This window comes from Bombyx mori, chromosome 11 (assembly GCF_030269925.1).
Source record: "Bombyx mori chromosome 11, ASM3026992v2".
Lineage (NCBI taxonomy): Eukaryota > Metazoa > Arthropoda > Insecta > Lepidoptera > Bombycidae > Bombyx > Bombyx mori.
In genome coordinates, this window is record NC_085117.1 from 4,335,452 (window position 1) to 4,349,591 (window position 14,140).

The 14,140-nt window shown below is 46.6% G+C and overlaps 1 protein-coding gene across 3 annotated transcripts in view; it reads left to right on the forward strand.

The window, feature by feature from the left end:
* The window catches only part of LOC119629098 (endoribonuclease Dcr-1), a 51,265-nt gene that overhangs the window by 22,346 nt on the left and 14,779 nt on the right, over positions 1–14,140 (forward strand). For all 3 annotated transcript variants that reach the window (XM_062671020.1, XM_038013803.2, XM_038013804.2), the window contains exons 20-32: positions 264–442; positions 1,031–1,162; positions 2,533–2,711; positions 2,896–3,066; positions 3,835–3,955; positions 4,480–4,559; positions 7,740–7,851; positions 8,730–8,847; positions 9,321–9,420; positions 10,728–10,819; positions 11,578–11,744; positions 12,527–13,039; positions 13,677–13,829. In XM_062671020.1, coding sequence (XP_062527004.1) covers positions 264–442; positions 1,031–1,162; positions 2,533–2,711; positions 2,896–3,066; positions 3,835–3,955; positions 4,480–4,559; positions 7,740–7,851; positions 8,730–8,847; positions 9,321–9,420; positions 10,728–10,819; positions 11,578–11,744; positions 12,527–13,039; positions 13,677–13,829 — 2,117 coding nt within the window. The remainder of the gene's footprint in view (positions 1–263; positions 443–1,030; positions 1,163–2,532; positions 2,712–2,895; positions 3,067–3,834; positions 3,956–4,479; positions 4,560–7,739; positions 7,852–8,729; positions 8,848–9,320; positions 9,421–10,727; positions 10,820–11,577; positions 11,745–12,526; positions 13,040–13,676; positions 13,830–14,140) is intronic.

A 14,140-nucleotide genomic window follows, 5' to 3' on the forward strand; every position in this document is an offset into this window, starting at 1 on the left:
GAAAGGATAAAATAAGATGTATGTAATTGTTAGTTCTATTATTATTTTTTTGCTTTTAATCTACACGTATTATTAATAAGGGAATGCTTTGGATTTTGATGAACAGTGACGTCATTATTCAATTCAGCGTGCTCTCTGTTCGTGCTGCGGTCTGTTCTGGCGGCTCGGAGACTATTAGAATTCTTGAAGATGCTGCTCTGCTGTAAGCGAACGAAGCTGCCGGTAATAGCTTTTTAGATATACGTCGAAACTTTTAATTACAGCCGTAAAGGAGGACGGCACTCCGAAAATCGATATCGACTGGGCGTTCTTGGAGCTGATATATAAACATACCGAGGAGAAGAAGAGCAGCGAAGTGGAGAAACCGATGCTGTGGAGGAACGAAGACGAGGGGGAGGAGGGAGATGAGGGGGAGCAGGGGGGTGACGTCAGCGGGAAGCAGGTACGATGTTGGATTGTTTTGTGATTTAATACACAGTTTTAGGTTCGAATAACCGCATAAATAATAGAGCTGAGATTTCCACCGCATGTCTCAATGGTGGGGGGCGGTTCAGGGTAGCTTCTAGAAACACTTGGATGGTCTTCGTGAAAGAGAGGATATGTAAGAAAAGTTCTTTTTTTATTGCCCTATAAGCAGAAGAACATACGGCCCACCTGATGGTGAGTGTTTACCGTCGCTCATGGACGTCTGTAATGCCACAAGCAGAACCAAACCGCTACCTACATTATTAAATTATTATACACATATGGATGAATGAAAATTAATCTGTTGGTAGGACCTCTTGTGAGTCCGCACGGGTAGGTACCACCACTCCGCCTATTTCCGCCGTGAAGCAGTAATGCGTTTCGGTTCGAAAGGCAGGGCAGCCGTTGTAACTATACTGAGACCGTAGAACTTATATCTCGAGGTGGGTGGCGCATTTACGTTGTAGATGTTTATGGGCTCCAGTAATCACTTCACATCAGGTGGGCTGTGAGCTCGTCCACCCATCTAAGCAAGAAAAAAAAAACCATCTATTATCCTTCAAAGGTGAAGCAGAAAGGGAAAGTGAAGAAGATGGACAACCCGCTCCTGAAGCCGGGTGAGGTGTTCGTGTTTGACCCCGACAAGTACAAGGAGGCGGTCGTGACGCCGTGGTACAGGAACCAGGACCAGCCGCAGGTGAGACCCGGATACAGTACGCGTCACACGCCCGAGGGGGTCAGGGAGTAATAATAATAATAATAATAATAATAAACATTTATTCCAAACATAAGTTAGGTACAAAAAATATTAAAAAGATAGCAAAAATAACGAGGCATGGAAACGGTTACCGGCTCAGTAATGCCTAACAGTAACGAAACAATCGGTACTGCAGCGCTGATCTTCCGCCGGCACCTGCGGAGTGACGCGCACACCAGCATCAGACCGACCAATCCACAACAATGTAAAATATATAAAAAAAAGAACAAGAATAAAAAAAAAATGTTACCAAAAGGACAACAAAATGACATTATTAAATTAAAAAATTGCAGTTGCAATGCACAATTATAGTACGGAATAATTATATTTGATATTTTCGAATTTTACTAACAGGTGGTAGTTCTATATCCAAATGTCTTTCGGTTCAATGTGAGTGGTAAAATTGTAAAGGAGGTCGGGTCGCAGTGGTGATGGCTCCCAAAACAAAGCGCACGCAATGTAACACAATTGACGTGCAGGGTCAATGACCCCGCGGTTACGTGTGAAACGCGATACCGGCTTCATGTTGCCGATTAACGAAATTTGACGGTACATACTGTTACGCGCTGGGATTCACGATAAATAAAATTCCATCGGAGTATAAATTAAAAACTGTATTCAACACTTGGAACACTTAAAATACTCAACAAACACTTTGAGATTCTCGATTCGCTTCTTCCGCTTCGTGTCAGGTGATCCGTTCGCTGTTTCGCTTCGAGTAGTTCCGATTACTGACTGACTGCGTGCCATCTCTGCAACGCTTTTATAGCCGAGACGAAATCTCTAGAATTGTCAAGAATATTCCACAAAAGTCTAGTATTGTGTGTTTCCGCTATCTGAAAATAGATGGCGTTGTACTTCACGAGCGTTCTAGATGCTACTAGATCCTTCAATATTCGTTCGACTGTTCGGCGGTAGATGGCGTTACTCTTACCGGCGTAACAATACTTACCCGATAGATGTCGTTGTCGCAAAAGAACATTTTAGTTTAGGACTTCGCAAACTTACATTGCGTCTCCTTTCCTCTACTTATTTTAATGGTGGTAGAACGTCTGTAAGTCCGCACGGGTGGAACCTACCCGTGCGGACTTACAGACGTTTCTATTCCTGCCATGAATCAGTAATACGGTTTGGGGGGTGGGACAGCCGTTGTAACTACACCTTAGAACTCATATTTCAAGGTGGGTGGCTGCATTTACCTTGTAGATGTCTATGAGTTCCGGTAACCACTTAACACCGGGTGAGCTGTGAGCTCGTCCAAACATCTATGCAATAAAATAAAAAACTTCTCGTACGAAACGTGCCGCCAGTACTTCCTGGTGGCGGAGATATGCTGGCGCCTGAGTCCCGACTCCGTGTTCCCGTCAGCGAGCCACGCGACCTTCCGCGACTACTACCAGAACAAGTACGGCGTCACCATCACGCAGAGCAAGCAGCCGCTGCTGGACGTGGACCACACCAGCGCCAGACTCAACCTCCTCACTCCCAGGTCTTTATTACACGTTTTCTTATCATCCAGATTATTTAATTTAAATAATAAAAAAAACCTTCAGTTGTCATTGTGATGGAAATGGTTTTTGAATATTTCAATCGATAAAGAATAAAACCTTCCCTTGCTCGTTATTCTATCAGGTAACATAGCAAGTAACGAACTTTGAATGTTATTCCGACAGATACGTGAACCGCAAGGGCGTGGCGTTGCCCGTGTCGTCGGAGCGCACCCGCCGCGCCAAGCGCGAGCGCCTCGACCAGAAGCAGCTCCTGCTGCCCGAGCTGTGCCGCGCGCATCCCTTCGCCGCGCCGCTGTGGGCCGCCACCGTTGCGCTGCCCTGTGCGCTCTACCGGTCAGTCGCACCGCACACTCGCCGCGCAGTGTACACCGTGCCACACTCACCCCGCAGTGTACAGCGCACTACACGCGCCCCGCAGTGTACACCGCTCCACACTCGCCCCGCAGTGTACAGCGCACTACACGCGCCCCGCAGTGTACACCGCTCCACACTCGCCCCGCAGTGTACAGCGCACTACACGCGCCCCGCAGTGTACACCGCTCCACACTCGCCCCGCAGTGTACAGCGCACTACACGCGCCCCGCAGTGTACACCGCTCCACACTCGCCCCGCAGTGTACAGCGCACTACACGCGCCCCGCAGTGTACACCGCTCCACACTCGCCCCGCAGTGTACAGCGCACTACACGCGCCCCGCAATGTACACCGCTCCACACTCGCCCCGCAGTGTACAGCGCACTACACGCGCCCTGCAGTGTACACCGCTCCACACTCGCCCCGCAGTGTACAGCGCACTACACGCGCCCCGCAGTGTACACCGCTCCACACTCGCCCCGCAGTGTACAGCGCACTACACGCGCCCCGCAGTGTACACCGCTCCACACTCGCCCCGCAGTGTACAGCGCACTACACGCGCCCCGCAGTGTACACCGCTCCACACTCGCCCCGCAGTGTACAGCGAACTACACGCGCCCCGCAGTGTACACCGCTCCACACTCGCCCCGCAGTGTACAGCGCACTACACGCGCCCCGCAGTGTACACCGCTCCACACTCGCCCCGCAGTGTACACCGTTACTCACAGCTGTACTGTTTGTTGTCCAGTATAAACGCGTTGCTGATCGCGGAGGAGATCCGTCGCTCGGTGGCCGTGGAGGTCGGGCTGGGCATCCCGCACCCGCACGCCCGCCCACCTCCGCTCGACTTCGGCTGGAGTCTCGCCGAGGTGAGCACGACCCGTGGTGCATCTCTCGACTGGAAAAATATTTAACATTTAAAATCATGAGGATGAGGAGAGCCGAAGACCGGGCTCAGTGGTGTGGATTGGTAGAGGTCTATGCCCAGCAGTGGACGGCCGTGGGCTGTTGATGATGATGACGAAGACGAGGATGATGATGATTATGGTGGTGGTGATGGTGATTATGATCCCGATGCCGATGATGATGATGATGATTTAAAATAATTGAAACGACATTTACTGTGTATTATTATAATAATATATATTCGCAGTAGTACAAATAGGAAGGGGTTTTTCTGATTCTCCTGTTTCAAAATTCTAAACAGAAATTAAATTAGTAACTTCATATTTTTTAATCTAAATATATCACTGCTGTTTTATCGATATTCTACATTAATTCAAACTACCCGCATCGGTCAGGCGGCGCGAGTGCGTCACTATTCTAGTCACAAGAAGTCCGCTTTCTTTACATTAGTAATGTGACAGTTTCCGTTTGTACATCATTCTCGCAGGTGTTGTCAGCCGACGCGGAGAAGAACGATAAGAAGAAAGAGGAAGAGTCGAAAAAGGAACAGAAAGAGAAGGAAGACAAGTGAGTCGTGGTTTTAAAGCGTAATCTTTATAGCATCTTTGAATTTGGTTATTATATTTTGTATGTCAGTATAAGTTCAGCCAAAGATAAGTTAAGATATACGCTTTTTATTTATTATTAGATACTGTACACTTGTTGAACACTTACCCTATAATATACAAGCGGACCCGTCAGACGTTGTCCTGCACACACAAAATGAATGAAACCAGTGGTCCCCTGGTAGTCGAAATTCGACTATAACTAATGGATATTATAAGTTTGTACACTATTATGATTCTATTCTCAAGGACTATTATACTTCTTTAATCACAGATTTCGTCAAGACTACATATTAGACAAATTAAAGAGAAAACAGTATTTAATCTATTCTCGATTTGATAGACTATAACTGACAGACTGAAAAGAAAAGTTTGAGAATAAACAAATAGTATGCATGCGTGTGTGTGTCAAATACATGGTAGTGTGTGTAATGTTTTCTTTATTGATTTAATGTATCTTTTATGCACTATTTAAAAAAAAAAGTATTGTGCACTTCTTCTCTATAATCTCTATAAGTGTGGAAAAGTTCACACTCCTCCATCCGCGCAATTTTCGTAAAAAGGGATCAAAGTTTTTGCTTCACGTATTAATAGATGATGAGATAATAGATCAATGAATGAATGAATGCACAATAAAAAAAAACATTCAAATTGGTCCAGTCGTTTAGGAGGGGATCAGTGACTTACACACGTACAATAGAATTATATATAATGCAACTGTATTTATTACCTGACGAGTTATGAGCGACTGTCTTACTTCGTAATGGTTCGATACGTTGCAACCTTACTAAATGCATGATTTTTTTTTTTTTTTTTTTTTTTTTTTCCGGGCCGGGGGCCGAACCTCCTACGAGGTCCCCGCGCCTAGGGGGCGCGCGGGGTATGTGAGACTCAACGATCTGCAGGTGTTGAGAGCAGATCGCGGGCCCAAGGATTTTAGGGCCCACCCACTAAACGACTCCCCTGCACTCTTACACCCGACGTCCGATCTCCGTCCGGGGTCAGAACCCGTTCAGAGTAGGGGGGTTCCCGCGGTCAACACTACAACCAGACACGCGGCGCCACCCCGAGGACGCCCGACTGACGGGTCGTCGAGGCGATAGTCGACGACCAACGACGTCAGTCTCCGCGGTACGGCGGCCCTACCAGGCCGCCCGGGCGGTGCCGCTGGTGTTCCAGGATACCCCGCTGGGCCAGAACCAGCCTGCCGGGTCGGAACGCGATACACCGCCGACCGGGTTGCTCTTCAACAGTATGTTCGGCGACGACAGCGACGACGAAAATGCGGACCGCATCGCAGTCCGCAGCCGCCGACGCGCCGTCCCGTCCTCCTGGTGCCAGCGCGCTAGAGTGACGGTAGCGTGCGGCGCAGCCTCAACCCCCTTAGGTCGCCCCGTGACCATCACCAGGAGGAGACTGCCTCCTCATAGGGGCTGGAGCTGGACAAACGCCCTCCTCCGGCCCCCGGCCCGACGGCGGCGGCACGGCGCCGAGAGGGAAGAAGAGCTCTCCCTCTCCCGTTCCGCCGCCTCCTTCTGCGAGATGGTGGACTCGCAGAAGTCGAGCATCGCCTGCCAGGACTCGTCGCTGCCGAGCATCGTAGCCACGACGGTCGGAAGCGACAAGTCCGGTCCTATTTTTGCAACGAGGACGCGGCGCTGCTCCGCGAAAGCGGGGCAGTACGCGAGCGTGTGCTCTGCCGTGTCCTCGCTGCAGCCACTGCAGTGGTGGCACTTCGGAGTCAGCTCCCTCCGGGCGACGAGGTGCAGGTAGCGACCGAAACAGCCGTGTCCCGTGAGCACCTGCGTCGCTCGGAAGGTGAGACGTCCTCGGTCGCGATTCACCCAGTCCGAGAGGACCGGGCGGATCGCCTCGACGGTCCGTCGCCCGTAGGTGGGGTCCGCCAGGCGGCGAGACCACGCCTCGAGCACGGAACGCCGAGATTGAAGCTTCCGCGCTCGAACTTCCGCCGCGCCAGGACGCGGCTCCCCCCTGGAGCGGAGATCGCATCGCCACGCGTAATCCGCAGCGAGCGCCTACTACATGCATGATAAGCTAACTTCGTCCTCCCACCACCGGCCATAGGGGATTGATCTGTAGCGGGTTATATTCAGGTATCAACCCACCAACAGTCGATACGTCCAGGAATCGAACCCGAACGGCGTCCGGCCACAAGCAAAACGATGTCGGTAAATTAAACGAAACAATACGGGAAATAGTTATATATTACGACAACACGATACACTACAGATTATTAACAAATTAACGAGACACAAAACAAACGACTAACAAATATATGAATTTACAATAATGAGAGAGAAACGCGCGATCAGTACGAGGCTTTGTGGCGGACTGCCGGCGCAGCAGCCCGGCGTCACCTGCGATAACGCGGCCGCGCGTTGGCTCCTGATTGGCGCGCGCACGCATCACCTGATTCTTGCGCGCAGGTCCGCACTCAGGTAGCCGTGGCAGGATGATGCCACAGATCTTATGAGGACGGTCACCGTCGCCGTCACGGAGACAGTCACGCTGCCTAAATCAGTGGGTCACGATTCCGATCCGGTGTTAGATTCAGCGAAGCACTGTTCTTGCTAGGACTGGTGTTAGCAAATTTTTTCGGGTTAAGACCGTACACTCATCTACCTTAGGCTACCGGCGAATAGGCAGAGGGGAAAAGTTAGAGAAATAAGACATGTCGCGTTTTAAGTTTTAAAGAGACGGTGAATGAATGTTTAATATAATAAGTTTTAAGCGAGATGACGTATGAGGGTAGTTCGTTACCCGAAACGACTTAGATTTACATTGCTGTGACAAAAAATTTTTATTGCTTAGCTGACAGCCCTCCTGGTGTTAAGTGGTCACTGGAGCCCATAGACGTCTACTACGTAAATGCCGCCACCCACCTTGAGATATGAGTTCTAAGGTCTCAGTATAGTTACGACGGCTGCCCCACCCTTCCAACCGAAACGCATTACTGCTTCACGGCAGAAATAGCAGGATGTTCGTACCTACCCGTGCGGACTCACAAGAGGTCCTACCACCAGTAATAAATACGAAATAAAAGTATCAATAATAGCCTAACCCGGCATACGTATGTGTGGCCGTCGACTGACTTCCTCAAGTCGGATGTGTGTGTGGACAGGCCGGGGGACGACTCGGCCGAGACCAACACGGACGGTGCGGCCGACGAGGGCGGGGGGGCGGAGACGAAGACCATCAACGACATACTGCAGGAGAAGGAGGATGCGGAAAACGTACGTACTTTATTTTATAGTATTTCCTTCGGTTTTCGCTCGTCGTATATATGTAGTATTATCGAAACTATTTTTACGGTTTGATTTTGCATTTGATATTGTCATTATGTTGTTGCCATTACGTTGTTGTCATTACGTTGTGGTCATTATGTCGTTGTCATTATGCTATTATCATTATGTCGTTGTCATTATGTTGTTATCATTATGTCGTTGTCATTATGTTGTTGTCATTATGTCGTTGCCATTATGTCGTTGTCATTATGTTGTTGTCAATATGCTATTGTCATCATGTTTATTATTAATATTTATAAAATATTTTTCTCAACATCTGACGATAAGAAATGTTTAAGTTTCCCACTTGATTGATAAGTACATCAAATATCACTGCAAACATGATGTCGGTGTTTTAATGTCGTAACTCATTGTTACACTTTTACACTTATCTCTAATAAAACGTACGGCAGGGGAATGTGTTACAAAATAATGCTGTTTTTGTTCTAAGAAATATATAAGTTTTCTTTTATTTTATTCTCTTATTATTTGTTTCTCTGTTATACCTATTTAAATGTTAATCATGAAAAAGAAATGAAATTCAGGAATTAAACTATAGTACATTTTCTGTCATCGTTTTGGTTCACTTTAGCTATTGTATTTAATAATTAATTAGTTAAATTTTTCGTGTTTATTTTTGAATTTACATAATTCCGGATTTGTCATCGTCGAAACTGAGACGGTCGCTATGTATAAAGAAATTGTAGATTGTTGTAATAAATGATGAAATAATATGGCAACACTTAATAATAAGGGAAATTTTATTTTGTACATCTATTAAACAAAAGTATTCTTTTGCTAAAAAAAAATATATTCTGGCAACACAGGGCTTCGAGATTGGCACGTGGAGTAATGAGATGGCGTCCTCGATACCGGAGGACACTGACTTCGACGAATACCTAGAGCCTCTACCTCCGAATCTTACCTTCTGCACTTCCGCTTCCGGTGAGTAACTGTTGCAGTTGGCGCCTTTCTAGCTATGTACGCACATTCATACATACATACACACATAACTAAATATTTAACTAAACTAGAGGTCCCGCAGTAGTCGAAATTCGACTATAATTAATTGGAATTGTAAATTTGTACACTATTATGATTGTGTTTTATACTTCTATAATCACAAATTTCGCCAAGACTACACTATAAAAAATATTAACAAAGACAAACAATATTTAATCTATTCTCAATTTGACAACAGACGTCAAGAACAAAAGTTTGACAATAAATAGTATGCATGCGTGTGTGCGTCAAATACATGGTAGTGTGTGTAATGTTTTCTTTATTGATTTAATGTATGTTTTATGCATTATTTTAAAAAATATTAGCATTGTGTACTTCTTCTCTATATTCTCTATAAGTGTAGAAAATTTCATACTAATTCGTATTAAGATATAGATTCCGGAGTCTGTCTGTAGGCAGCGCGAGCTGGTGCGACCCGATCCAGAAGCCGAAGAGCGAGTTCAACCCGACGCGGAGCTACTCGGTGGCGGACAGCGACTGCTCCTACATGTCCAGGTACCTACCTCCCACCTGTCGACCACCGCCCCAGTACAACGCGTCGTGAGGCGACAGGCTCAGCGAAGCACCGCTCTTGCTAGGGCCGGTATTAGCACATTGTCTCAGGTTGAGATCACTAACTTGAAACCCCTTCAAGTCATTCAATCCCGTTTTTGGAGGATAGCCGTAGGAGCACCGAGCTTGACTCCGTTCATAAGTATTTACAGTCGGCATCATTTCGCCACTTTGAGAAGGCGGACCGAATGGTGAACAGTCGACGTCGCCCTAAACAGGTCATTACGGATCCTCCCGATCATTAACGTTGCTTTTAGGTACCACAAGCACCGATCACCGTCACCAAAATTAACCCACAGACACAGCCCACTGAGTTTCTCTCCGGATCTTCTCAGTGGGTCGCGTTTCCGATCCGGTGGTAGATTCTGCGAAGCACTGCTCTTGCTAGGGTTCGTGTTAGCAGCGTCGTCAGGTTTGAGCCCCGTGAGCACACCTACAGATTAGGGCGAAGCTGAAATAGCCTCTTAGGGCTATCAGCATAGGTAGGAGAAAAAAAAAACAGGTTAAGCCCCTTAAATTAGCAACGAATAAGTAGGGAAAATATACACGTTGAAACTTCAATTGTATCTTATAATAAAGTAGCGACCCGCCCTCGCTTCGCTTCGGAAACTGTAATTTCTTATTGATTTCTCCACTATCTAATGGATGTTATTACACATACTAGAGGTCCCGCAGTAGTCGAAATTCGACTATAATTAATTGGAATTTTAAGTTTGAACATGATTGTATTTTATACTTCTATAATCACAAATTTCGCAAAGACTACACTGTAAAAAATATTAACAAAGACAAACAATATTTAATCTATTCTCAATTTGACAACAGACGTCAAGAACAAAAGTTTGACAATAAATAGTATGCATGCATGCGTGCATCAAATACACGGTATGTAGTGTGTGTAATGTTTTCTTTATTGATTTAATGTATCTTTTATGCATTATTTAAAAAAAAAATTGGCATTGTGCACTTCTTCTCTATATTCTCTATAAGTGTGGGAAAGTTCATACTCCTCCGTCCTCGCAATTTTCGTAAAAAGGGATACAAAGTTTTTGCTTCACGTATTAATATATTATACATATAAACCTTCCTCTTCAATCACTCTATCTATTAAAAAAAACCGCATCAAAATCCGTTGCGAGCATACATAGGGACAGACAGATATAGGGACAGAGAAAGCGACTTTGTTTTATACTATGTAGTGATACGTCGGAGGCGACGATTAGTGTTGACGCCCTTCGTAAACCTTTCAGCGACTTCGACACCGACGACTCGGACCTGGACAGCGAGTGCAGCGACGAGGACACCGACAACAGCGGCTTCTGCAGCAGCAAGCACTCCAACGGTGATTATGTCTTGCATGTTGCTGCGGACCGGGGTCCCTAGTGATGCCCCAAATATCTAATCGCGTCCGAACTAAGTCGACGGGCTAAGGGCTCGACGAGTAAATTAACCCACAGACACAGCCCACTGAGTTTCTCACCGGATCTTCTCAATGGGTCGCGTTTACGATCCGGTGGTAGATTCTGAGAAGCACTGCTCTTGTTAGGGTTCGTGTTAGTAATATCGTCAGGTTTGAGCCCCGTGAGCTCACCTACTAGTTAAGGTTACGCTGATATGGTATTTCTGGTCTAGAAAGCTCAGCTTAGGAAAAGAAAAAAAAAACAGTAGACAAAGACTAATCTAACAGAGTCGTCATCGATGTTCTGACGGTGACAACAGATAGAGAATTGAATTAACATTTACTTTGAAGATGTAGATTTTAACTAAACTGAGACCTTAGAGCTCATATCTCAAGGTGGTTGGCGCATTTACGTTGTAGATGTCTATGGGCTCCGGTAACCACTTAACACCAGGTGGGCTATGCGCTCATGCATCCATACATGCAATAAAAAAAAGATGATGTTCTAATAGTTCCTGAACATCACCACAACATGTCTGATCCTCGATATGATTCTCATAAACGTTCCATGTTGATTTACTGTCCGTTATATGGCGCTAGGGACTATTAAAGAGAGACAGGGATAGTCGCATAACGCTTTTTCGTTACGTGACGACTTGGACCTCGAGCCGCGTTCTTCCACGTAACGAGTCGTGTTTCAGCGGCCATGGGAGTCCGCATAGAGTACAGGACGGCGCACGAGGCGGAGGCCGTGGACGTCGGCGGCAACGACAAGGTCAACCCGGCGCCCGCAGCGGACCCCCGGCTGGAGGAGCGGGACCTCGAGCTGCAGAGGCGCATCATCAGGGACGGGCTCGCGCCGCCAGAGGTTATAGTATTTAATGCAACTTACTATCAGTACGTTCTGATCGACTTGATGAGCGTTCGCCGTAGTTCATGGACATCAGTCATTTGATACGTCACAATTCGCGTGCGCATTGAAATCGCTTCAAGTGTCTTCTTAAAAAAAATTATGTGGAGAGTCCTTAACGGTAGGCAGCGGCTTGGCTCTGCCCCTGGCATTGTTGAAGTCCATGGGCGACGGTAACTACTCACCATCAGGTGGGCCGTACGCTCGTCTGCCTACTAGGGCAATAAAAAACAAGTGTGGCACTCGGGGACTGCCGCGGTAAAGCTATTGCATATCATTTTTTGTCAACTTATGCTATTATAATTAGACAATAATAATTTAATATTAAAATAATAATAATAAAATAAGACCACGCTATATTTATAAATATTAACCTAAGCAAAACATTTGCTGTCCCCTTCACACTCATAAGCGAGACCGCGCGAGAGAGAGATGGGCAGACTTTTCATGATGCGCATGCAGTGCGACGTCACGCCGCGCGCTTATTCACAAACACTACACAAGCGCAACGTGTGAATGTGTTGAACGCGAGCTACATGGTAGACGGAGTGAGGGTGTTATGTTTTATTTTCGTTACGGAATTTCTTGATTCGGTCGCCGCGCTCAAAGCTCGCGATAAAACGTATGCAATAGCTTAAAAATTAAATGTATGAACTTGAAGAATGATCTCCAGCCCTCGCATTACATACGTCCAATTGAGTTACGCCATCTAAAATGTCTTATTTTGTTCTCGTCGACAGCACATTGAGAGGTTTCGTTCCTCCGTGGCCGCACACAAGGAGCACATCACGAGGAACTGCTTGATACAACGTGACGAGCCCGTCGGGGAAGTATTGCCGCCGTTGATCACGCAAAAAACGACCTTAAACACACCGAACGTAGAGGCGAAAGTCCTCGAGATGTTCCCGTACGGCACACGAGAGCTGCGGCACGCGGACGACGGACGTCTCACGCTGCAGAGCGTCGAGCGAAACAAACGCTTCATACTGAATCATTTGAAAACGAACCTTAAGCCTGAAGAGATAAAGTCCTTATTCTGTTTCTCGATGAAGGACATAGACATTGACGCTCCCGATTACGTGGACGAGAAAATAACGAATATAGGCTTCGACGACGGAGACAAATACAATACGGGCAACGAATTTAAACCTTATTACGAAGATGATAAGGGCGGTCAGAAGAGGGAGTTCGACTTTGATTTTCAACCGGTTCTAGAAGGACATCCGGGTCCGAGTCCCAGCGTGATACTGCAGGTTAGTACTGTTTCAATTCGATAATGTATTTAGAGTAAGAGCGATGCCAATTAGACGAGACCCGTGGTTTCGTCAAGGAAACGGCAATTCGAGTGTCTAAGAGTGATGGTCTTCTATTTTTTTTTTATTGCTCATGTGGGTGGACGTGTTCACAGCCCACCTGGTGTTAAGTGGTTACTGGAGCCCATGGACATCTACAACGTAAATGCGCCACCCACCTTGTGATATAAGTTCTAAGATCTCAATATAATTACAACGGTTGCCCCGCCCTTCAAACCGAAACCCATTACTGCTTCACGGCAGAAATAGGCAGGGTGGTGGTACCTACCCGTGCGGATATACAAGAGATACTACCACCATCGTGTTGGCTCAGCGTGGGCATCGATCCAGAAAACATTGTATCTTAATAACAACTGCCATAATTTATTGGTGGTAGGATGTTTTGTGAGTCCACACGGATATGTACCATGATCCTGCCTATTTCTGCCTTACAGCCGTAATGCATTACGGTTTGAAGGCTGGAGCAGTCGTTGTACTATACAGAGACCATAGAGCTCATGTTTCGAGTTGGTGGCGGCATTGACGTGGTTGATGTCCATGGACGCCACCGGGACAGTGCGCGTGCGTTCGGTTGCAGGCGCTGACGATGTCGAACGCCAACGACGGCATCAACCTCGAGAGGCTGGAGACCGTCGGGGACAGCTTCCTGAAGTTCGCGATCACCGCGTACCTGTACTGCGCGCACCCCAACGTGCACGAGGGGAAGCTCAGCCACATGCGGAGCAAGCAGGTGCCACAGATTAACCATAGCCGCACTCATTACGCTTTGACGTTTTGTGTGTGTGTTTTTTTTATATTATGACCTGGTAACGGAACCTTTAAGCCAAATCTTTTTGAAGTGAAACTTCTTTAGGCGCACGAGGGTAAAATTTTTACAGAACGTCACGCAGGTATGCAACGGAAGTGACATCAAACTACTATTGAAATTAAGTACTTGTCTAATGTCAGTAGTAGTAGTTGTTGTATTTTTCCAACTGGAAAGGCAAATGTATCGTACCATACAGCCTAATATTTTATAAATTTTTTGTGAAAAATGTTAAT